At 37.9% G+C, this 23,947-nt stretch overlaps 2 protein-coding genes and 1 long non-coding RNA gene across 4 annotated transcripts in view; 1 reads left to right on the top strand and 2 right to left on the bottom strand.

Moving 5' to 3' along the window:
• The window catches only part of ASXL2 (ASXL transcriptional regulator 2), a 334,480-nt gene extending 334,298 nt beyond the window's left edge, over positions 1–182 (bottom strand). The window contains exon 1 of the mRNA XM_077843863.1: positions 177–182. The gene's annotated coding sequence lies outside the window, so the exon portion shown is untranslated. The remainder of the gene's footprint in view (positions 1–176) is intronic.
• The window catches only part of RAB10 (RAB10, member RAS oncogene family), an 84,883-nt gene extending 67,857 nt beyond the window's left edge, over positions 1–17,026 (top strand). Inside the window, exons 3-6 of the mRNA XM_077843885.1 lie at positions 3,752–3,890; positions 9,190–9,279; positions 9,782–9,883; positions 14,481–17,026. Of these exons, the coding sequence (XP_077700011.1) occupies positions 3,752–3,890; positions 9,190–9,279; positions 9,782–9,883; positions 14,481–14,564 (415 nt within the window). The 3' untranslated portion in view covers positions 14,565–17,026. The remainder of the gene's footprint in view (positions 1–3,751; positions 3,891–9,189; positions 9,280–9,781; positions 9,884–14,480) is intronic.
• On the bottom strand, positions 5,226–14,744 carry LOC144281111 (uncharacterized). Of its 2 annotated transcripts, XR_013349559.1 has the most exons (5): positions 14,393–14,744; positions 13,015–13,109; positions 11,539–11,974; positions 10,863–10,973; positions 5,226–5,624 (listed from the first exon to the last, which is right to left on the bottom strand). It is a non-coding gene; the product is annotated as an uncharacterized LOC144281111 (long non-coding RNA). The 2 variants fall into 2 exon arrangements; XR_013349558.1 differs by lacking the exons at positions 5,226–5,624; positions 10,863–10,973 and having other exon boundaries at positions 11,401–11,974; positions 14,393–14,730.
• Positions 17,027–23,947: the final 6,921 nt, after the last annotated feature.

Below are 23,947 nucleotides of genomic sequence, written 5' to 3'. Positions count from 1 at the left end.
ACCACAATATTAGAACCTGTGTATATTCCCAAAAAGAAAGCCCATACTTTTTTTTTTTTTTTGAAACTCTATACTCTTTAGCAGCCATTCCCCATCCAGCCACTTTCTACTTATGTGAATTTTCCTGTTGTGGACATTTCATATAAATGGAATCATACACTATCTGATCATTTGTGTCTGATTTCTTTCACTTAACATAATGTTATCAAGAATCACCCATGTTGTAGGAGTTATACTACTTCATTCTTTTTTATGTCTGAATAGTATTCCATTGTATAACTATACCACATTTTATTTATCCATTTATCAGTTGATGGGCACTCAGGTTGTTTCTGCTTCTTGGCTATTATGAATAATGTTGTTATGAATATTGATGTATGTGTTTTTGTGTTGGCATATGTTTTTATTTTCCTTGGTTATATACCAATAAATAGAATTGCTGGATCATATCTAAATGTTTAACATTTTGAGGAACTGCCAGGCTATTTTCCACAGTGGCAGCATCAGTTTACATTTACACCAACAGTGTATGAGGGTTTCGATTTCTCTGCATCCTTTGTTGTTTGCTTTTTTGATTATAGCCATCCTAGAGTGTATGAAGTGGTTTTGATTTGTAGTTCCCTAATGATTAATGGTGTTAAGCATCCTTCTTATATTTTCTTCTAAGAGTTTTATAATTTCAACTCTTAGATTCAGGTCTTAGATTTGTTTTGAATTAATTTTTATATGGTTAAAGTGTAGGGGTCCAGCTTCATTCTTTTGCATGGAGATAACCGTTGTTTTAGCACCATTTGTGGAAAAACCTTTTCTTTCCCCATTGAAGCTATTGGAAGTTTTAAGCAAAAAAATGGTGTGATCAGACATATATTTAAAGAAGATTGCTTTGGCTACTATGTAGATAGTGTCATCTACTATATCTCTGAATGTTAGAATGCCAGTAAAAGTTACTGAGACTGAGCAGTCAGTGCCATAGAACTAAGAGCAGAAACATGTATTGTCATAAAAGCCATGATAATAAACTGTTTCAAGAAAGGAAAGTGGTCAATTTTATGGCATCCTAATGAATGATTAAAATATATAAAAAGGAACTAAATCCTGGATTTAGCTATCAGAGGTTGTTTTCAGAGACCTTTTGAAGAAGAACAGTCTTGTAGAATAGTAGTAGCAGTAGTCAGAATTGGTTGAGGAATGAATTTGGGAAGACAGAAATTAGAGAACTCTTTAAAGAAGTTTGCTAGGGAGATATTTTTTGTAGGTATAGACAAGCTGGTTTTAAAATGTATATGGAGGGTCACCTGGGTGGCTCAGTTGGTTAGGCACCTGGCTCTTGATCTCAGCTCAGATCTTGATCTGACATGTGTGAGTTCAAGGCCTGCAGTGGGCTCCATACTGGGCATAGAGCCTACCTAAAAACAGCAACTTATATGGAAAGGCTAGGTTAGCCAAAACAACTCTTGACAAAAATAAGTGAGAGGAATCTATCTGGTTTTAAGACTTTATTTAGCTACAGTAATCAAGACAGTATGGTATTGAGGGAGGCATAAACACATAGGTCATTGGAAGAAAAAGAAAAACCCAGAAATAGAACTGGGTCATGGTTGATTGATTTTTGTCAAAGGTACAAAAAGCAATTCAAAGAAAGGCTCTTTCCTCAACATTTTCAACAATGGTGCTAGAGTAGTTGGATATCCATAAGTAAAAATGTGAACCTCTGCTTAAAATTTACACCCTGTACAAAAATTAACTTGAAAGTATATCATCAATATAAATGTGAAATGTAAAACCATATTCTTTTAGAAGAAAACAAAATCTTTGGGACCTAAAACTTAAGGCAAAAAGTTCTTATAGCACTAAAGCCATGATTCATCAAAGATTTTTTAAAAATAAGTAAATTGGATTTCAGTATTCAAACTTTCACTCTCAAAAGACTCAATTCTCAACATGCAGCAGTGTTTCAAAAAGAAAAGCAATCCAATTAGAAAATGGGCAGAAGACAAGAACAGCCATTTCACCAGAGAGAATATATGGATGGCAAATAATTGCATGAAAAAATGTTCACTATCATTAGCCATAGAGAAATACAAATTTAAATGACCATGAAGCATCACCTGTTTATTAGATTAAAATAAAAAATAGTAACAACACCAAATGCTGATGGATGCAGAAAAACTGGATCTGTTACATTGCTTGATGGAATGTAAAGTGGTACAGCCACTCTAGAAAAGCTTGGCAGTTTCTTATAAATTTCAATATGTATTATCATAAGGCTCAGCAATAACATTCCTGGGTATTCATCCCAGAGAAATTAAAACTGATATACACATGGGAACTTGTATATAATATTCATAGCAACCCTACTTGTAATGGCCAAAAACTGGAAACAACCCAGTGTCCTTCCACAGGTGAGTAATTAAACAAATTATGATATGTCCATACAATGGAATACTATTCAGCAATAAAATGGAATAGATTAGTATTACATGCAACAACTTGAATAGATCTCAAAGAGCTTATGGTGAAAAAGGGAAAGATGACCATTTCAAAAGGTTGTATATGGCATGATTCCATTTATATAGCATTCTGGAAATGACAGAATTATAGATACGGAAAACAGATTATTGGCCAGAGTGTAGGGACTATAGGAGATGAGGGGTGCTACAACAGTTTTCTATCTTGTTTGTGTTGGTGATCACACAAATCTATACATCTCTGAACCCTACATCGCTCCAATTAACACATTTCTCTGTTCCCCTCCCCAGCAGACTTTGTTTTTTAACTTTTATTTTAAAATAATTATAGCCTCACAGGAAGTTACAAAAATAGTACAAAAAAGTCTTGTGTATCCTTCACCCAGCTCTCCCCAATGGTAACATCTTACACCACAATATGAAAGCAAAACCAGAAAATTTACATTGATAAAATCAAAAGACCTTATTTAGAGTTCACTTTTTTTACACTCGTGTGTGTGTGTACTGTGGGGTTTTTTCAATTTTGCTTTTTTCGAAAAGTAGGAGATAGTAAACATGTATGTATGCTGATGAGAATGATTCATAAGAGGAAGAAATTGGTGATGCGAACAAGAGGGGAAAATTACAGGAGCAAAATATATATCTTAGATCTCTGGCATGAAGGAATTGAAAAGATTCTATTTACATATTTCCATTTTGTTACTTAAAAATGAGATTAACTTTACAATATTTTGTAAACGATCCTAAAGGTAAACGTGGCTGTACTATGTTGTAATCCTTTAACGTTCTAAACATTCACGTTTTGGTGTTATATTTTAGAACTAGATCACTGAATAAAATGGAATTTCAAGAGTTTTTAGCACACTTACTGTTGTTTGATTTTTTTTTTTTTTAAGATTTTATTTATTTCACAGAGAGCACAAGTGGGGTGGGGTGGGGCAGCAGGCAGAGGGAGAGGGGGAGGGAGAAGCAGGCTCCCTGCTAGAGCAGAGAGCCCGATGTGGGGCTCTATCCCAGGATCCTGGGATTATGACCTGAGGAAAGAATCATGACCTGAGTGGAAGGCAGATGCTTAACCGACTGAACCACCCAGGTGCCCCTGGTGTTCATTTTAAAATAAGCTCCAAGAGTTTACATGTCATTTTTCTAGGATTTTTCCCTTCCAGGTTTTTGTTCACTGTAGGTAGGTCATGAATATATCTAGAATGTAATAATATCAGAATGCTTAATACAAATTATTACTGTTTTTTTTTTTTTTTTTTTTTTTTGTTTCTTTTTTTCAGGGATACAGCAGGCCAGGAGCGATTTCACACCATCACAACCTCCTACTACAGAGGAGCAATGGGTATCATGCTAGTATATGACATCACCAATGGTAAAAGTTTTGAAAACATCAGCAAATGGCTTAGAAACATAGATGAGGTAAGACCTAGAAATTGTATAAATCCTTTTATAAAGACACATTTTTATGTTTAGCTAAGGATAAATAATTCTAAATTATGTTTAGGATATCATGTACTATCATTATTATTGAGTTATTTTACTTCTTAAAGGTTAATGTTATATTTTGCCTACCTTTCTCTTAAATTTTTGGGTAAGTCTTTCTAGAACCCCATCCAAAGCAATTACTTATTCCAAAATTCTATATAGCCTTCTTATAAGATGGCCCCATGTAGAAGCTACCAGTGGTTTTACATACCTCTTTTTATTTTTAAAAAATATTATATTTATGTTTTCATGAGAGACAGAGAGGCAGGCTCCATGCAGGAGCCTGATGTGGGACTCGATCTCGGGTCTCCAGGATCCCGCCTTGAGCTGAAGGTGGCGCTAAACCGCAGAGCCACCCAGGCTGCCCACATACCTTTTTTTTTTTTCCTCATACCGCTTTTTAAATGAATTCTTTGTTGGTAGATTTTTATTAAATGAATAGATTACATTTTTAGTAGTAATTTAAAACAACAGAAATGTATCACTTCTAGATATTTTGAAAGATACAGAGTAGTGATGTGGTAAAAACCCAAGAAAATAGTGCCATATCATCGCATGTGAAGATGTCAGTTTTAAAAAGTAAAATACATGTCAAAGCAGATCTGTTTCTGTCCTGCAATATAGGTCTAGCTTCTTGTTGAAATAATTTTTCATGTCCTACTGCAGTCTTCTAAGCTTTGAATTTCCTTAAGACTAACTCTTTAAAGCAGTTTTGGCTAGAAGACCTAGTTTTAAGGTAGTATTAGACACAAGATAATGATATCTCAATGGTAGCAATCCTGACAGTTCATTAATAACTTTTCCATCGCTGCAATAAATCTTGAAAGTGTGTTACTATTATCAGTTGATCGTAGCAGATTTTGAAACAAAAGGCTCCATTTTGGATTTCCTCAGCCTTTATTTTATAATTCAGCCAAGTTAGCACGTGTAGTAGGAGCAATTGATAAAGACACTGTGCAGTGTTGTTCCAACAATAACCAGTTTTCCAAATTCTGTGACATGAACTGGATTTTCTACAGTTCAGTCCTATCCTGACACTAACTACCCAGCCTTAGTGTCAGACCCCCAAATGTAAGGACTCTGTCCCATAAAATTGCCCTTCTTTCAGATGTTAAGTCCTGGACCCCTCAGCTACCCACACTTCGTCTGACTTGGCAAGTTTGGGGGTTCCCAGGATCCACTTTTGGGTTCAATAGTTGGCTGAATGACTCCTAGAACTCAGGAAAGTGTTGTATTTACATTTATAATTTTATTATAAAGGATACAGTGCAGGAACAGCTAAATAGAAGAGATGTAAAGGAAGCGTATGGGAATTGGGGAACACAGAGCTTCCATGCCATCCATCTCTGGGTATGTCACCCTCTGGGCATTTTTGATGTGTTCACCAACCTAGAAGAGGTCCCCTAACTTTATTGTTGCAGAGATTTGATCCGAGTTTTACTGCATAGGTATAGTTAGTTAATAAATCATTGGCCTCTGGTGATTAAACTTAATCTCTAGTCCCGTTCACCTCCTGGTAAGTAGAGGAGTGGCAGCTGAAAGTTCTAATTCTTTAATCACGAATGGTTCCTCTGGTGACCAGCTTCCTTTGTGAAGCTCTGGAGATCAGCCGCCCTCTGCCTTAGTTCTTCATTAGCCTAAATGTAGGTAAGCAGCAAGGACCCTATTCTAAACAACAAAAGATACTCTGTCACTTGGGAAGTTAGGAGTAAGTGCCAGAGGACTAAGGCCAAATGTGTTTTTAATGTCTAAATATTAGAGCCTTATATATTTAACTTCATAGGCCTGATGGCTTCAGTTTTCCAACATATCTGACATATAAGAGATTGGTGTTGCCTAATTTTCACTTTGTTATAGAAATTAAAGCTTTAACTAAATGAAAAAAAGCTAAATTGATCCAACATATATTTTTTTAAGATTTTATTTATTCATGAGAGATAGAGAGGCAGAGAAATAGACAGAGGGAGAAGCAGGCTCCCTTTGGGAACCCCATGCTGGACTCCATCTCTGGGACTCTGGGATCACGCTCCGAGCCAAAAACAGATATTCAGCCACTGAGCCACTCAGACGTCTCCCATCCACCAACATTTTAAAAAGGATTATATATTGCAAGGGTGGTTCAATATAAGAAATCAATCAGGGTGTGATACACCCATCTTATTTTTTTTTTTTAAGATTTTATTTATTTATTTATTTATTTGAGAGAGAATAAGCAGTGGGGAGGGGCAGAGGGAGAGGGAGAAGGAGACCCCTGCTGAGAAGGGAGCCTGATGTGGAGGTTGATTCCAAGACCCTGAGATCACAACCTGAGCTGAAGGCAGATGCATAACTGACTGAGCCACCCAGGCACCCCTGTAGTACACCATCGTGATAAAAGACAAAAAGCCATACAATCGTTCCAACAGACTCCATGAAAATTTGACAAAATCCGACACCCTTTCATGATAAAAACACTCACAGACTAGAAATAGAAAAGAATGTCCTTAGCCTAGTAAAGGACATCTGTGAAAATCCCACAGTCAGCATCATACCTGCCCTTACAATCACAAAAATGAGAAGTATGCCACTTCTGCTCAGAATTGTAGTAGAGGTTCTAGCCAGGGCAATTAGGCAAAAAGAAAAGGGAGAAACCCAGATTGGGAAGGAAAACTGTATATGTAAGTAATGAGATTTTTGTATTCAGAAAATCTTATGGAGGGGTGCCTGGGTGGCTCAGTTGGTTAAGCATCTACCTATGGCTCAGGTCATGATCCCAGGATTCTGGGATCCAGTCCTGCGTTGGGCTCCCTGCTCTGTGAGTAGCTTGCTTCTCTCTCACCTCCCTACCACTCCCACTGCTTGTGTGCATGCCCCCTCTCTTTCTTTCTCAAATAAATAAAATCTTAAAAAGAAAAAAAAGAATCCTAAGGAAACCATGCACATAGGGGCACCTGGGTGGCTCAGTCAGTTGAGCAACTACCTTTGGCTCAGGTCATGATCCCTGGGTCCTGGGATTGTGCCCCACATTGGTTTCTCTCTCCCTCTGCTGCTCCCCCTGTTCTTGGGCTTTCCTGCTTTGTTTCTCTCTGTCAAATAACTAAAAACTTAAAAAAAAAAAAAAACCATGCACAAACCAAAAAATAAAACTGCTAAAACAAGATCAGTATATAAAAATCAATTGAATTTCTACATACTAGCAGTGAATAATCCAAAAATGAAATTAAGAATATAGGTCCATTTAGAGTAGCATCAAAAAGAAGAAAAATTAGGAAAATTTTAACCAAAGACATACAAGACTTAAATACTGAAAACCATAAAATGTTAAAAGGAAATGAAAGATCTGAGTAATTGGAAAGACACCCCATGTTTATGAATTGGAAGATTTCACATCGTTAAGATGGCAGCACTAGCCAACGTGATCTGCAGATTCAGTGTAATTCCTGTCAAAATCCCACCTACTCTCTTGGGAATTTGGGGGGTGGGGTGGGTGAGCTGGCAGAAATTGACAAGTTAATCTTAAAATTCATATGGAGGTGCAGGCCAGGGGACCTGGAATAGCCAAACAATCTTGATATGAGGAATGACATTTAAGCTGAGATCTGAAGAAATAAGTAAAAGTTGCTCATAAAAGGATAGGGCTGGTGGAAAGCATGTGATGGATTCAAATTTAAGACAAATCAAATCTCAAATTACTTTTCGTTATCTAGAGAACCTAACTACCTTGGCTGTAGAGACATGCAGGGAAAGGAGTATTGGACCAAAGATAGATGATTTGCAAATATTTTTCTTACTCTGGGGGTTGGTTGTCTTTTCACTCTTTTTTTTTTTAATTTTTATTTATTTATGATAGAGAGAGAGAGAGAGAGAGAGGCAGAGACATAGGCAGAGGGAGAAGCAGGCTCCATGCACCGGGAGCCAGACATGGGATTCGATCCTGGGTCTCCAGGATCGCGCCCTGGGCCAAAGGCAGGCGCTAAACCGCTGCGCCACCCAGGGATCCCGTCTTTTCACTCTTAATAGAGACCTTTGACACACAAAAGTTCTTAATTTTAGTGAAGTAAAATTTGCCTATTTTTTCTTTTGTTGCCTATACTTCTGGTGTCATATCCTAGACACCATTGCCAAATCAAATGTCATAAAAATTTCTCCTATATTTTCTTTTATGAGTTTTATAGTTTTAGGTCTTATATGTAGGCCTTTGATCCACTTTGAGTTCATTTTTGTTTTGATTTTTTTTTTTTAAGATTTTATTTATTTATTTGACAGGGAGTACAAGGAGGGGGAATGGCAGGCAGAGAGAGAGGGAGAAGCAGGCTTCCCGTGGAGCAGGGAGCCCTATGCAGGACTCCATCCCAGGACCCTGGGATCATGAGCTGAGCCACCAGGCGCCCCAAGTTCATTTTTGTATATTGTGTAAGTTAAGGGTCCAACTTTATTCTTTCACGTATTGATATCTGGTATGCCCAGCACCAGTTTTAAAAAAGACTATTCTTTCTTTCCCACATTGAGTGGGCTTGACACTCTTGTTGAAAATCTTTTGATCATGCATGCAAGGGATTATTTCTTGGCTCTATATTCTGTCTATTTATGTATATATCATTATGCCAGAGCACACTGTTTTGATTATTGTAGCTTTGTAGTAAGTTTTGAGATCAGGAAGTAAGTATAAATCTTCCAACTTCGTACTTCTTTTTCAACATCATTTTGCCTGTTTTTCAGGGTCCCTTGAGATTACATATGAATTTTAGGGATGGATTTTTCTATTTGTGCAAATGATGTCAGGATTTCAGTGGAGCAAATACTTGTTTTTAACTGATTTTTCTGCATGGGATCTTCTTGTGCTCTAGCAGTGTAGTTTTTTGAGATTTTAAGAACTCTGTAGAATTTTTAATTAAGGCTTCTACTGGGTGATATTCATTATCTAAAATCATGGTCCACCTTGGGTTTAACTTATGCATAAGGGATTCATTCCAGTTTCAGATCTTTTGCCTATATCTTCTCTTTTGATGAGAATATATCTAGAAACTAGACCAGCCTCCTGTTAGGGTAAAATAATATTTGATAGCCGTACGTCTTAGGAATTGTGTTTCTAAGTAATTTACGCATTTGTATAGGCTTTTAACATAGGGTGCTTTCAGGGTGATTGCTTTAAAATTTACAGATTATAAAAGTGACACTGAAAATTGAGAAAAACAAGAGACTATTAAGATGTAAGTCGTGGTAGTGTGTAAATTAAATTTTCATTCCATTATAGCATGCCAATGAAGATGTGGAAAGAATGTTACTAGGAAACAAATGTGATATGGACGATAAAAGAGTTGTACCTAAAGGAAAAGGAGAACAGGTAAAAAGCTCTGAATGAAACTAATATGCTGTCCTTTCTTTGTGAAGATGGTACTGCATTTGATTGTTGGTAGTGGTAATGGAGTGTGCTGAGCTATTCCCATTGTTTTATAAATGTTGTGAGAAGCAGTTTATCATTTGAGTGAATTTTTCCAGTGCATATCTAGCAAGTGTGGGAGAATCAAATCTGTGGTAGTAGTATTTTTAGCTGTATTTGAACTATAAGGAGGGAAAGTACTAATCAATGATTCTCAGTTTTTTAGCTTAAGACTTTAAGTATCTGAAGTAAACTCCCGAAGGGATAAAGTTCTTTTGTTATTTTTGTTTACTTATTTTTGAAAGAACTTGACCGTTTGAATCATGACCCATTGAAGTATTTTGTTTTATATAACCTAGTAGGGACTGCTGCCTTTAGAATAATAATGTTTCATACAGGATGCTAAAGTCATCAGTTGGCACTCTATGCTTGATAGTTTTATCATGACATTTTGCTTCTATTTTAGATTGCAAGGGAGCATGGTATTAGATTTTTTGAGACTAGTGCAAAAGCAAATATAAACATCGAAAAGGCTTTCCTCACATTAGCTGAAGATATCCTTCGAAAGGTAAGATCCAATTTTTACTCCCAAGGTGCCCAGGGTCACAATTCTTTTTTGAAGTAATGGATTAACATACAGAATTAGATTTGGATGGTATTGTTCCTACACGTTTACCTGTCACAAGTAACTAACCCTCTAAAGTGAAGTAGAAACGGAACGGGGGAGCAGTGAGCTATTAGAAATCTGTAGCATCTGGTCAGTAGTAACACCATTGAGTTCCCACACTGACTCTCAATTCTCCGGTTTTATACCCCTTTTTTCAACTTTTTGTCTTGTCCGTGGTCTTACGACTCTTCTGTTTACTTTTGGACTCACTTCTTTTATACATTCTTTGCATTGCTGTAATTTCTTAGAATTTAAGGTAATAGTTACTGCTACAGAATCACTTGATTCTGTGATATATAGTCATATATATAGTCATTTCTCATATGTGCCAGTAAAGAGCATATATATATTATATACTGAATAAGTGCCGTAAATCCATCCCTGTATTTCATTTAGCCAATTATGTCAATCTGCGATATTTTAAAAATTGCTGAAACGTGATCCCAGGGAATTCATTTTACTTCAGTTAGTTTAGCTTCAATTTGTGAATCGCATACCTACCAATATGAGTAACTTGTAGCAAAATTGAGAAGTCTAATTCATATTTTTCCTCAAATGAGTAGATTTAATACGCAGATTTGGTTATAAATTCTGAGTTATTTATTCAATCTAAGGTACATTTAAATGCACTTAAAAACAGAAAAGAAATCTGACATAGCTCCTAAAGGAGAAGCAGGCATTGTATATGAAAAAATTTAATTGTGTATAGGAGAAAATTTAATTGCTTCTGGTAACCATCCTATTTTTATAATTGAAATAACAGTATTTTTTCAAAACCAATCTATCCATAAAACATAATAGTGATGGGATCTCAAATATACATCTAGTGAAATTTCAGAGAAATCAACAACTTATTTTTTTAATAGTGAAATGTAGTTACCTGTTAACTATAATTGTGTGTTCAAACCAGAAAAAAGTCACCAGTTACTGCTTTTCACAGGAACTCTAAAGCAAAAGTTGTGCCCTTCCACATCTGCTGATATCCTGGTATCTATAATATATTGAGTAATAAAAAGCAAGTTAGGATATAATACGTGTAATATGATCTTTTTAAAATTATATATCTTACCAAACACACATGCAAATGCATGTGCACACCCATTTGGTTTATTTAGCAAAACAAAGATCTGTAAGGATCTATACCAAACTCTTAAGTAGTAAGTATTCCAAGTGGGTGATGGTGGTAAGGAGAAGGAGGTAGAGAACACAATTACTCAATGACCCATATGTTTATATAGTTTTGTTCAGAAATTTTAATGTGTCTTTTTAAAGTTATAAAAAATTAAAATTTAAAAAATACTCTTTCACAAGTATGTAAAGCCAAAACCTCTTGGAATTCCTTGTGGAAATACATTTTTATATTTGAAAATATGCCTGTGAGGAAAAAAAAATAAAATAAAGAAGTCAAGTACTCGGTGGACAAGGGAAAATGTTCATATTTTTAATTAAATGAAAAGAATAACAGGAATAGAAAAATAACTTAGTTGTGGAATACTTTGTATTTCAGAGTTTGGTAGGTCACAGTGAAAAATTATTCTTATACCCACAGAATTTACCATAACACTTATTGAAATACTCTTGTCTCTTGTGTTCTTTCTCTTTCTGGGTTTTTTAGTTTTCTCCATTGTTTTTGATTTTTTTTTTCTGTCTACACTGTATCCGTTGGTCTTCTCATTAATCTTGACATTAAAAAAATAATAAAGTTTATGTAGTCTTATAATCTGTGTCCCCGTGGTTGATAGATCTTCCTTGTTATCACATTAGTTAGAGGTTTAAAAGTATGGAATCACCAATTAAGATCTCAGTCTGGAGTCTTCCTCTTATAGGCAGGCCCCAATGTGAGATCCCATTTTTTCCCCATACACATACATACGCTTTTCAATATGGTAAAGTTAGGAGTTAAAACATCAAACATAAACATGCTTTAAATTAGTGTATGGGAAATACAGGAGTGCTTCTTGGCGAGCAGCTTTCTGTGTCATGATTTCTCTCCTGAGTTGATAAAAGAAAAATTAATTTTAGAATGAAAGCGATTTAAAACATTTTTAACTTATTTGAATAGGTATTCACTCTCGTGGTTCAAACATTTAAAGAGAGTGAAAGTACAGGGAAGTTTCCCACCACATTCCCTCAACTTCTCATTCTTCCCCCACAGGTAATCAATGTAATTAACTTCTTAATTATTTATATATGAGTAAATTTGAATATATATTTTATTCCCACCTTTTTTTTTTTTTTTTTAAACAGGGCAACATGTACTCTGGCACTTAAAATAAGTAAAATAATTCCACTTTTAAAATAATTGAATGCTATTCCTTTGAGTGGATATGTCATAATTAAACATGTTTTTCAGTGAGGGACATTCAGGTGATTTTCAACCTTATGATCTCATAAATTGTATGGCAGTGAATAATCTTAATTTTAAACCATTTTGCAAGACTATGATTATGTTCAAGTATATGAAGGACAGAATCCTAGAAGTGGCCAAAGAGCATATGTGTACATTTTTATAATTCTGTTACATGCTGCCGTATGTTGGTATGAGGCTTGTACCCATTTACACTCCTTCTGGCAATGGATGAGATTGTTTACTCACACTAGCAACATAATGGATTGTAAGACTTACAGATCTTTCCCAGCCTGGCAGATTTTTAAAAAATGTATATTTAATTTGTAGCTCTCTTAAAGAGTATGGGGAGCATTTTTAAAGATAGGTTTAAGAATCACTTTTGTATTTCCTTTTCTGTAAACTTTGCTCACTTTTTAAATCTGGTTATTCGCCCTTATTTTTGGCTAGGAACAGTTTTCATGTATTTAATAAATTTAATACTTTTGGCTTTAAAATATTTTACTCTGCACGGGATAATTCTTTTTTTCAGAGAGTCTCTTTCAAGGATCTAAGTTAAATTGTAAAAGGATAGACTGTGAGTGAGGTGCTAATTAATATAGTGACCTCCCTGGTTACAAGCACCCATGTATTTTGTTTTTTTAAACACCCATGTACTTTTAACTGACCCACATGTGAAAATTACCAGAGAAAGAATATTTCCTGTGTAACCATATTCTTTTGTTGTGGGATATATGCTGACTGGCCTCTTTATCTTCTTCCGTACATTTTTCTCAAGATCTGCAATAGGAGTAAAGTTGGTTGTTCAGGAAAACTCACAAAGATTTTTTTAATGCAAAACTTGAAATTTTAACATACAATGAGAAGAATCCCATTGGGCAGTAAGAGTAGGTAGGTGAGCTCAAAGCGCAAGTCAAAATTTCACCTCCTTATGAGTTTAAGTAGGGCTTCTCTTGGGCTACATGACTTTTTATAATATTTTAAGTTTTACCCCCTGGGTTACTTTAACTTTCCCTTATATTGCCATGAGAGAATACATTCTAGTTATATCTTAACTTTTAAAATTTCATTCATGATGAACTACTGTTAACACAATAAAACAGCCTGGGTAAATTTCACAGACTGATGCTGAGTAAAGAGAATCATACATAAAAGAATACATAAAACATGGTTGCATATATTTGAAGGTCAAGAACAAAAAAAAAAAAAAAACTAATCCCTGGTGACAGAAATGAGAGTACTGATTACCTTTAGGAGGGTGGTAACTGGCTGGAAAGGGGCACAGGGGAGCCTTCTGGGAGTATTACGTTCTATATTTTGAGCTGCTAGCTTCATATTATATACTAAAAATCTAAGCACAATTAAGATTTGTATGCTTTACTGTATGTAAGCTGTTAAAATGTTCTTTTCATGCATACTGTAAAGACTAGGCTATCCATTAAAAATAGTATATTCTTCTGATTTTAAAACTAATATTTAGGTTATTGGGGAAATACAGGATTATTCATAGAAGAAAATAAAATCACTCATAAACCCAGTACCTGAGAGTTTTCTCCTATTGACATTTGGTGTCTTTCCTTTTGATTTTTTTTTCTATATCCATTTTTAACATGAATTACACAACTTTGCATTCTGCCCTATTCTTTTTCCTCCATTTAATGTTAGTATATCATTGTTGAGATTGCCTTTTTAAAACTATGATAGAAAAATAAATAGAACTATGATAGAGTATTTCAAGCTTCAGTCTCAAAAGGCAAGTAACCAGACAGAAGGGGCTGTTTTACTTCTCTGAGGTTAGACTTGACCCAACATCAGGTTTTATACATACGCTTGATAATGCTTTTTAAGTTCTAGATACTCAGGGGGTCAGGGCTAAGAGCAAACCTCTATGCAAATTAGAGCAGAAAAGATATTGAAAGCTTTATTACAGGGGTGTCTAGAGGCCTCTAGACAGTTCAGAACTTGGGGTAAGCAGGTGAAATGGCAGCAGAAACAAAGCTGCTGAATCTTCACTTTGCATGGGAGAGAAAACCTATCTCAGGTGACTAGTTACATTTTGTTACCTTTATGAGAATATTTCTGGTGGTTAAATCTTGATTTCTCTGTAGCAATGTTTTTTCATGGGTTGCTTTCCTTGTGTGTTTATTCCAGACCCCTGTAAAAGAGCCCAACAGTGAAAATGTAGATATCAGCAGTGGAGGCGGCGTGACAGGCTGGAAGAGCAAATGTTGCTGAGCGTTCTCCTGTTCCGTCAGTTGCCATCCACCACCCTGTTTTTTCCTCTTGCTGCAAAATAAACCACTCTGTCCATTTTTAACTCTAAACAGATATTTTTGTTCCTCATCTTAACTCTCCAATCCACCTGTTTTATTTGTTCTTTCATCCGTGACTGCTTGCTGACTTTATAATTTTCTTCAAACAAGAAAATGTATAGAAAAATCATGTCTGTGACTTCATTTTTAAATGTACTTGCTCAGCTCACCACTGCATTTCAGTTGTATTATAGTCCAGTTCTTCTTATCAACATTAAAACCTATAGCAATCATTTCAACTCTATTCTGCAAATTGTATAAGAATAAAAGTTAGAATTAACAATTTTATTTTGTACAACAGTGGAATTTTCTGTCATGGATAATGTGCTTGAGTCCCTATAATCTATAGACATGTGATAGCAAAAGAAACAAACAAAAGCCAGGAAAACACTCATTTTCGCCTTGAATGTGTAAATGGGATTAATTTTGTCCTGTGCCTTATGTGGAAAGGAACTTCTTTGGTTTTTCCCTTTATTTTGTTTGTTTGTTTGTTTTGGTGGAAGCATGTGCAGGAGACATACATATCATCCAAACATAAACCATTGAAATGTTTGTGGTTTGCTTGGCTGTAATTTTCAAAGTAGTTAATTGAGGACAAAGGGTAATGCAGAAATGATAGCTTTGGTTTGCTGAGTCTTATTTTAAGTGGCCTTGATATTTAAAGCTATTCCTGCCACCAGTTCTTCTCTTTGGCCACTTTTTCCTTGTGTCTGTCTTCCTGCATGCTGCTTTATTTGCTCCTCCCTCCCCCACCATCCAATGGTATGAGTTATTTAAAAATGAAAGGGGCAAACTAGTAGGTTTTTCAAGTTTAACATAAAGTACTGATTTAACTTGCTTATAATAAGTAAACTGAAAGATCAATTCTAACTGCCTACTACTCTCAAATGTCTTCCTCTCATTTTCTCTCTCCCTTAAAACTTCTGCCCCGGATTCCTCCATTCACTCTTTTACTTCATGCTCCTCTTCTCCTTCCCTCTTTGTTCCCTTTCTATCCACCGAGTTTATGAAATGGAAGAGTTAATTGCATGCACTAGTGTTTGGAGGGTGTTGTGGTTTGTCTTTCTAATTAGGTGTATAGCCTATTCACTTTCCTAGAATAAATCTCTTAACCGAAATTTGAGTAGTCTCCATTTTGGCAACTCCTCTAGCAGTTTGGTAGCCCAGTAAAGGTTTGTTTGTTTGTTTTTAAATGGTGGGAAGGAGGAGGAGTGAAATTTATTAACATGTTTGCCAAATATACTGAGATTTGGCCTTTGAAGAACACTTTTTCAGTGTTAAGTTGTCTTTACCTTAAGATTAGAAATACTTTAGAATATTACTTTTAAGTCCTGTCTTCACATCCCTTTGGAAAACGTGTATTACCATAGATTTGGGAAAAGGACAACAAAAGGCTTTTCATGTACAGATAAGATCTTCAGCTGTCTCTAACCCTGTCCTTTTTTCACTTCATTTTTCTAGTTTTGCTTCATTGCTTATCATCAGGATAGGGTAAGTTAAGTTTGCTATGCTGCTAGCATCCTAAGATGATACCTTTGTTGAAATAATTGTGAATAGCATGATTCATTTCTAGCAGAGGCTGAGTTTAGGACAGCAGCTTCCATTGAAAAGTCTTTCTGTGTCGTGGATAGCATTTTAATGCTCTCTTGGCTCACATCAACAACATAGGGACGTATCTGCTATAAACATCCATGAATTTTTCAGATAGTACCCTAAAAACAATTTTATATGCCTCACTGGTTGTTGTTGTTAGGCTTTTCCTTCACTTGACTTTATCATTGTTTACTAGTAAAAGCAGCATTGCCAAATAATCCCTAATTTTCCACTAAAAATAATAATGAAATGATGTTAAGCTTCTCGAAAAGTTATAGGTTAAACCTACTATTGTTAGATTAATTTTAATGTATGTGTTGCTTTCCTTCATCTGGAATGTGGCAATAGCTTTTTTATTTTTAACCCTCTTTAATCCTTATTCGATTCAGTGACTTAAGGTTTGAGAGCTAAACACTGGGATTTTTGGGTAACAGACTGACAGTTTTGTTTGCATAATTATAATCGGCATTGTACATAGAAAGGATATGGCTACCTTTTGTTAAATCTGCACTTTCTAAATATCAAAAAAAGGGAAATGGAGTATAAATCAATTTTTGTATAACCTGTTTGAAACATGAGTTTTATTTGCTTAATATTAGGGCTTTGCCCCTTTTTCTGTAAGTCTCTTGGGATCCTGTGTAGAAGCTGTTCTCATTAAACACCAAACAGTTAAGTCCATTCTCTGGTACTAGCTACAAATTCGGTTTCATATTCTACTTAACAATTTAAATAAACTGAAATATTTCTAGATGGTCTTCTTCTGTTCATATAAAAACAAAACTTGATTTCCAACTGTGTGGCTTGGTTTTCATTTATTTATGGAGTTGAAGATGGAGGATTACTTCTGAAGACAATACACAATAACAAACAATATTAGAGGGGCAGATAGAAGAGAAGTAACTTTCTCAGCCTAGGAAAAACCGGAAGTTTTCAAGAACTATCTTTGTAAGAAACTACATAAAAAATGGAAATCTCTGGGACACTAAAAAGAATCATCCTGGTGTCAAAAGAGTCAGTGACTATCACTCCCCATCCAGCAACACTAGAATGTACCAAAGGCCAACTGTAGCTGACCACAGCTGATTACCCAGGGGCACCAAGGTCGGCTCTTATCTTGGAGGGTGAATGCTTGTTTCAGCGGTGACCATCCTCTTATATGAAAAAAGTATTTCCCACTTTTTTTGTGAGCCATAAGTGACAGCTTTGTTTTATATAAAGAAAAGCTTAATCCCGTATTAGGGCACTATTAATCAATAGAGATAAATATTTGTTGACAAGCTTATCTCTGCCAGACAGATCACGTGTAGAAGTTTTCTCATTTTGCAGCATTGATAGGAATCACCTAGAGTGTTTTTCCAGTGCTTCCTTATTCATTCTCCAACTTTTTCTGTTTTGTGTCTAGGGTGAGACCCATGATTCTTCTTTTGAGACTGGTATAGGAAAATAGAACATGGTCTCTGCCCCTAAATTCAAGATCTGGTTTAGAAAGCAAACACAATCATTAGCTAAACATACATAAGAGCCAATGAGGGCCACCTGGCTGGCCCAGTCCATAGAACATGCAACTCTTGATCTCAGAGTTGGGAGATTAAGCCCTGCATTGGGTATAGAGCTTAGAAAGAAAGAAAGCCAACTAGTCGTGATTGAGATTTTAAGTGCTGTTCAGACCAAGTTCAGTTGAGAGTAGTTGGGGTGGCTTTTTGACGGAAGAGGGATGTGAATTGGTTCTTAGATAACTAGACTGATTGGCTATAAGACTAATGGGAAGGTTAAGAAGGGACCACAGGTAAATTTGAAACAGGCTTTGCTTATGTGAGAAATCAGAAGTCCAGCTGGACAAAGATAGGCAATGGGGAATCCCGGTAAGCCCTCAAGAGTGGTGAAAGCAGTGTGTATTTGAGGAAAACAAGTCTAGGTATATTGGAAAAAGAAGAAGCTGGAGGGTTCTGGAGATTGATCACATAGGAAGTTAGTAGGCTAATTGAGATTTGAATAGGACCAGGCTAAAATGACAAAAGGCAGTACAGGGTTTAAGTTCACGTATGTGAAAGGGAAAGAATATTTCTTGCCCAGAATAACCACTGGGTGCCTCAGTGGTTAAGCACCCGCCTTCGGCTCAGGGCGTGATCCCAGGGCCCGGGATCAAGTCCCACATCAGGCTCCTTGTGGGGAGCCTACTTCTCGCTCTGTGTCTCTGCCTCTCTCTGTGTGTCTTTCATGAATAAATAAATAAAATCTTTCCAAAAAATATTTCTTGCCTAATAGCCTACTAGGTACTTGTGACACTGTTCTTTGTTCTTTGAGTTCTATCCCCAGTGACCTGGTGAGATGGTATCCAAAATACCATTTATTTACAAAATAAACAGTCTCAGATATAGTACTCTGCTTAAGGTTACACATCCCTTTGGTGCTAGAGTTGGATTTTGAAAGCAAACCATTGTTTTTACCTTCACCTTACCAGTTTCTCAGGATAAGGTCTTAAGGTTTGGTTATAATGATTGTAATGGGGGTAATTTAGCTTCTTCAAACCATCTTTTGGCTGAAAGTAAAGTAGTTGCTTTTCACATTTCTCTTAATTGACTTTCTAAGACTAGAATTTGAGGGGGACCTGTGTTTATTAATCACTACCACGAAATGGTGAAAAAACTCAAAATACAGGAGAAGGGAAAGAAGGTAGCTGGATAGAGTTTATCCCAAATTCTTAGGTGGAATTGAGATAGTTTGTAATAAATGATTAGTACAATATGTATGTAACTTGATGTAAGATTAAGACTCCTATAGGGGAATTGAGGGCTTCGGGCTTTTCTGGAACACTGAATTTAGGTCTGAGGTTTCCAGCACTGAGATAGAGATGTAGTCCTAGTGCATCTTAGAATGGTTGCTAAGAAAAAGTCTCTAGCACAAAATTCAGAAATTTCTATCAGTAAAGTTGATTGGCCTCCAAAGTGAAAATGTCTCCAAAGCAAGTTCATTAAATGCATAAATTTGCTTGCCATTTTGCTCTGTCACTTTTGTGAATTTCCGTAAAATGGAAGAGTACACTGCAAATCCATGGTGGCATTTCTGCAAGGAGCCGAAGTAATCAAGTGTAGGCTTGTAGCTTTCTGGTGATTTGGTTTGCTGTAGACCGTAGACTTGCTTCTTCAAGAAAGGGTAATTACCATTCTTATTTAATTCCGAAATGATGACAGCTCGTCTTTTGACTGGAGCTAGAGAGAAGTCAGTCCCAGATAAGCTGTCCAGGGAGTGCTGAGGTACAGGGTCTCAGTGGGAAGTGGAACAGGTCCATTTTTAGACCAGACATGCAGGTGGCAGAGTGGGTATCACTGTGGAAATGGTCAGACTCACAGAAGAGGCCGTTCACCTGTGCCTCTCCTGACGTGCTTGGAGTACTCTTCAAAGCCTCTCAAGTGTCGTGTCGGCAATTGCAGAAACCACAGGTCTGGCAGGTTTTGAAGGCAGATGCTGCAGTGAGGTGCTGTGAGGAGAAGACGCTAACTTGCCCCGGGACCAGCGCTCTGGGATGAGCCAGATGGGTGTGAAGTCACTCCAGGTCGCGCCCTTCTCCATGGCCCCTCCCGCATCCCTGCAGCCAAGAGAACACCCGAGTGTGGGCGAGGCACTCCCTATCCCTCTTAATCAACACAGGCCACCTACATATTACCTTGGAAATCAATATTTGAAGAGAATTATGTAAAGAAATTCCTAGAATATGTATCGCTCATGTGGGAGTTGACGTTACTATTCTTGTGTCTCAGTTTCTAATCACCCAGCTTTGAGACCTCAACTGCTGAGGACTCTTCCCCTCATCGTCACCTAGTACTGTTCACTTTTCCTCCATTATCTCATGTGTTCCCCTTGACATTCCCACCACTTTCATTTTGGTACTTGGTCCACTGTTCTGGGCCACTGAGTTACTTTCCTAACTCACCACCTAGTGTTGCTCTCCCCCTGACACGCCCCTCGTCCCTCTGGCACACATCAGAAGGTTCAGCTTCTGAAGGCCCCACGGTCCTCAAGAATCTACAGTGACCCCATTGCCTACTGCAAGGATGTGTCACGCTTTGATCATATAGTCTGTCACCATCCATGCTTCCAGGGAAATAAAAGAGTAAATTGACCTGATCCACCAGTTGAGGGCCTTCTCCACGCCCCAATCCATTGTTACAGCCTTAACTGTCACCCAGAGTTCTACACAAATGTGCTTAGCTACTTGTAGGCCTCAAAACAGGTCAGGGAACAGATCATTGCCTCTACCATCTCTTTGCTTAATTAACACCCCCTGTGTCAGTTTTGGTAAAACTTTGCTTTACTTAAACAGTGGGGGACATTTATTAAAAGGATGTTGAAGTTAAATTCTTTTAAAAGATTCGTTTATTTTGAGAGAGTGCATGCGTGAGCAGGGGTGATGGTGAGCAGAGAGAGAAGGAGAGGAAGAATCTCAAGCTGACTCCTTGCTGAGTGTGGAGCCCAGTATGGGGCTCGATCTCACAACCCTGAGATCGTGGCTTGAGCCAAAATCAAGAGTCAGATGCTTTAACCAACTGAGCCACCCAGGCTCTCCTAAAGTTGCATTTTTATATGAAAGTGGTGGCAGTGGCTTAATTTTTCATTTTCTACAAATCCTTCCATTAAAAAAAAAAGCAAGTAGGGTAGTAAAACTCATGAACAGTGAATACAGCAAAAGCGGTTGATAAGGTGCCCCTGCAAACTCCCGAACAGAAACAGGCCGGGGCAAACTCTGACAGAAACAGGAGCTGCATAATAGCATCTGTGAAGAAGCAAGCATAGGGAAGAAACGGCATCTGGTGGATTGAAAAGCTCCAAAATAGCAAGTACTTGAAAACCCCGCAAACCAGTATTAGAGCAGCGGCTCACACTCAAAGGGGTTCGCGCGCTGCAAAGGCAAGTGAACGCAGCGGGGCTACTACAAACGCTGTAAGACTTCAACAGTCCGGGCCCTAAGAAGTTCCTTTTTCCTGCTAAAAGAAAAGAAAACCAGAGCTTCGTGAAGAAATGACAGAGTCCATGTTTGTCGCAGGAAATGTCTAAGATGAGTTGGAAATGTCACATCAGACAGAGAAGTTCTGAAAATCTCAGGATGTGTCAGTAGGGCTTGGGAGCCAACTTGAAGAGGCCCACTCTGGCCAGAGGACTTTTTTTTTTTTTTCAAGATTTTATTTATTTATTCATGAGAGACACAGAGAGAGGCAGAGACGTAGGCAGAGGGAGAAGCAGGCTCCGTGCAGGGAGCCTGATGTGGGACTCGATCCCGGGACTCTAGGATCATGTCCTGGGCCAAAGGCAGGCGCTCAACCCCTGAGCCACCCAGGCGTCCCAAGAGAGGACATTTTGAACACATCAAATGTTTCTAAGTCTATGGATCCATAATGATGTGATACACACGCACAGGCCCACACACCCCTCATTAGTCACTATTGGAAGTTGCTTGGGAAACCTCTTCCCCATCAGACCCTCCCGGGTAAATAAAAGAATCCAGAAATTATCTTGGCTTCCTTATACAGAACAAACCACTGGGTGACTGAACAGTGAAGGCGGCCAGAATAAGCCACTGGGGCATAAAAATCATATTGAACGGAAGGTTTCTGAATTCCTGAAATCTCTTATCTGCTTAAAACCGTAGCATCCGATAACTCACCTGTCACTAAGGAGCAACTCTAGGCTCTTGGAGAGATTGTACCACACCCAAGCACATTGTCACAGGACCGTTTTATCTCCTGTTCCATTTATCTTCCAAAAAAAGTAATGTAAGGGCCCTTTCTCCCTCTCTCTGTATAAGAAGTCATTTGTCCCCTGAGAAATTCCTCTCTGCCCTTCCTTACCCCCTATAAGCCCCAAATTAGGGGAGACAGGGTCTTCTGTGAGTAAACATCTGCTTCTCTCTTCCTGATCTGTCTTTTGTCAGTTTAATTTGCAAGCTTCCAAACATTGCACCTAGGAGGATGAAGTTTTTCTTCCCACTAAATAGTAAATAAGGTGAAGTTTGTAGAGAAGTATTCCACCACAGAAAGAAAGAAGAAATGATAGAATTTGACTGTTTTGTAACTAATGAATTAATGGGCCTAGGAATGGACAATGGCTAACACCACAAAGGGAGATCCTCTCAAACATCAGATTAAACGTTTGGTCTTTATCCAACTACCAATTTATAGGAAATCTGAGGACAGAGGAACGTAATGAACTATATCAATCAACAAAATCCAGACTGGTAAATTTTATAGGACAATTGATCCAGTCTCTTCAACAATTAAATATCAATGGAGGGAGAGAGCGAGACATTATAAAGGAATCAGAAACTGAAAGAAAAAAAAAAAGGCAAAACTAAACTAGTGTATTTAGGGACGCCTGGGTGGCTCAGCAGTTGAGCATCTGCCTTTGGCTCAGGTCATGATCCCAGGCTCCTGGGATCGAGTCCCGCATCGGGCTCCCCGCATGGCGCCTGCTTCTCCCTCTGCCTGTGTCTCTGCCTCTCTCTCCCTGTGTCTCTCATGAATAAATAAAGTCTTAAAAAAATAAAATAAAATAAAAAATAAACTGTAGTGTATTTAGGGAACTACAGAAGCAATATGAAAAAAATTAAGGAAATGATTACGCTGAAAGGATAAGGATATTCTTAGGAGGGAGGGAGGGAAGAGTTATGGATAGGAGGTTGGGGTGCCTGATTGGCTCAGTCAGTTGAGTGTCTGACTCTTGGTCGACTCTTGGTTTGGGCTTGAGTCATGATCTCAGGGTTGTGAGATCGAGCACCGTGTCCGGCTGGCTCTGGGCTCAGCGCAGAGGGCTTAGCGCACAGTTGGCTTCAAGATTCTGTCTCCCCTCTCACTCTGCGCCCCCACTCTTGCTTGCACTCTCTCTCTAAAATAAATAAATCTTAAAAATATGGTAGGGGGCACAGGGAGGGTTTCAGGGATAGCAAAATCTTCTGGCACAGATGTTTACAAGGATGCTTGCCTTGTAACAATTCATTAGCCTACATATTTGTTTTATGAGGTTTTAAAAGGTGTATTCTAATCCTAAAGAACTCTGTGTGGGGAGTGGAGGCCCTGGTGGCTCAGCGGTTTAGCGCCGCCTTCAGCCCAGGGCCTGATCCTGGAGACCCGGGATCGAGTCCCACATCTGGCTCCCTGCATGGAGCCTGCTTCTCCCTCTGCCTGTGTCTCTGCCTCTCTCTCTCTCTCCTCTGCGTGTGTGTGTCTCTCATGAATAAATTTATAAATCTTAAAAAAAAAAAAAAAAAGAACTCTGTGTGTGGGACGTCTGGGTGGCTCAGCGGTTGGGTGTTTGCCTTCAGCTCAGGGCATGATCCCGGGATCCAGGATCGAGTCCCATATCAGGCTGCCTGCGAGGCACCTGCTTCTCCCTCTGCCTATGTCCCGGCCTCTCTCTCTGTGTGTGTCTCTCATGAATAAATAAATAAATAAATCTTAAAAAAAAAAAAAGAAGAAAAAGAAGAAGAACTCTGTCTGTGTGGGTGTGGGTTTAATATTATCCTGGGTAGCTCAAACTCTAGGACTATAGAACCAGTTTCAGAGGCTATGCAGCCAAGACCACTGCTCAAAATCAGGCTTAGCAGAATTGGTGTGCTGAGGCCTAACAGTTCCTGGCGCTGGACATTGTGCCCCAGGAATGGTCATCACCGCCGCTGAGAACAATATAGCTGCCACCTGTGCCAAAATCCTTGTGCAGCCTCTG

Source organism: Canis aureus, chromosome 12, assembly GCF_053574225.1.
Source record: "Canis aureus isolate CA01 chromosome 12, VMU_Caureus_v.1.0, whole genome shotgun sequence".
In the NCBI taxonomy this organism is placed as follows: domain Eukaryota; kingdom Metazoa; phylum Chordata; class Mammalia; order Carnivora; family Canidae; genus Canis; species Canis aureus.
This window is presented reverse-complemented; position numbering and strand designations above follow the sequence as displayed.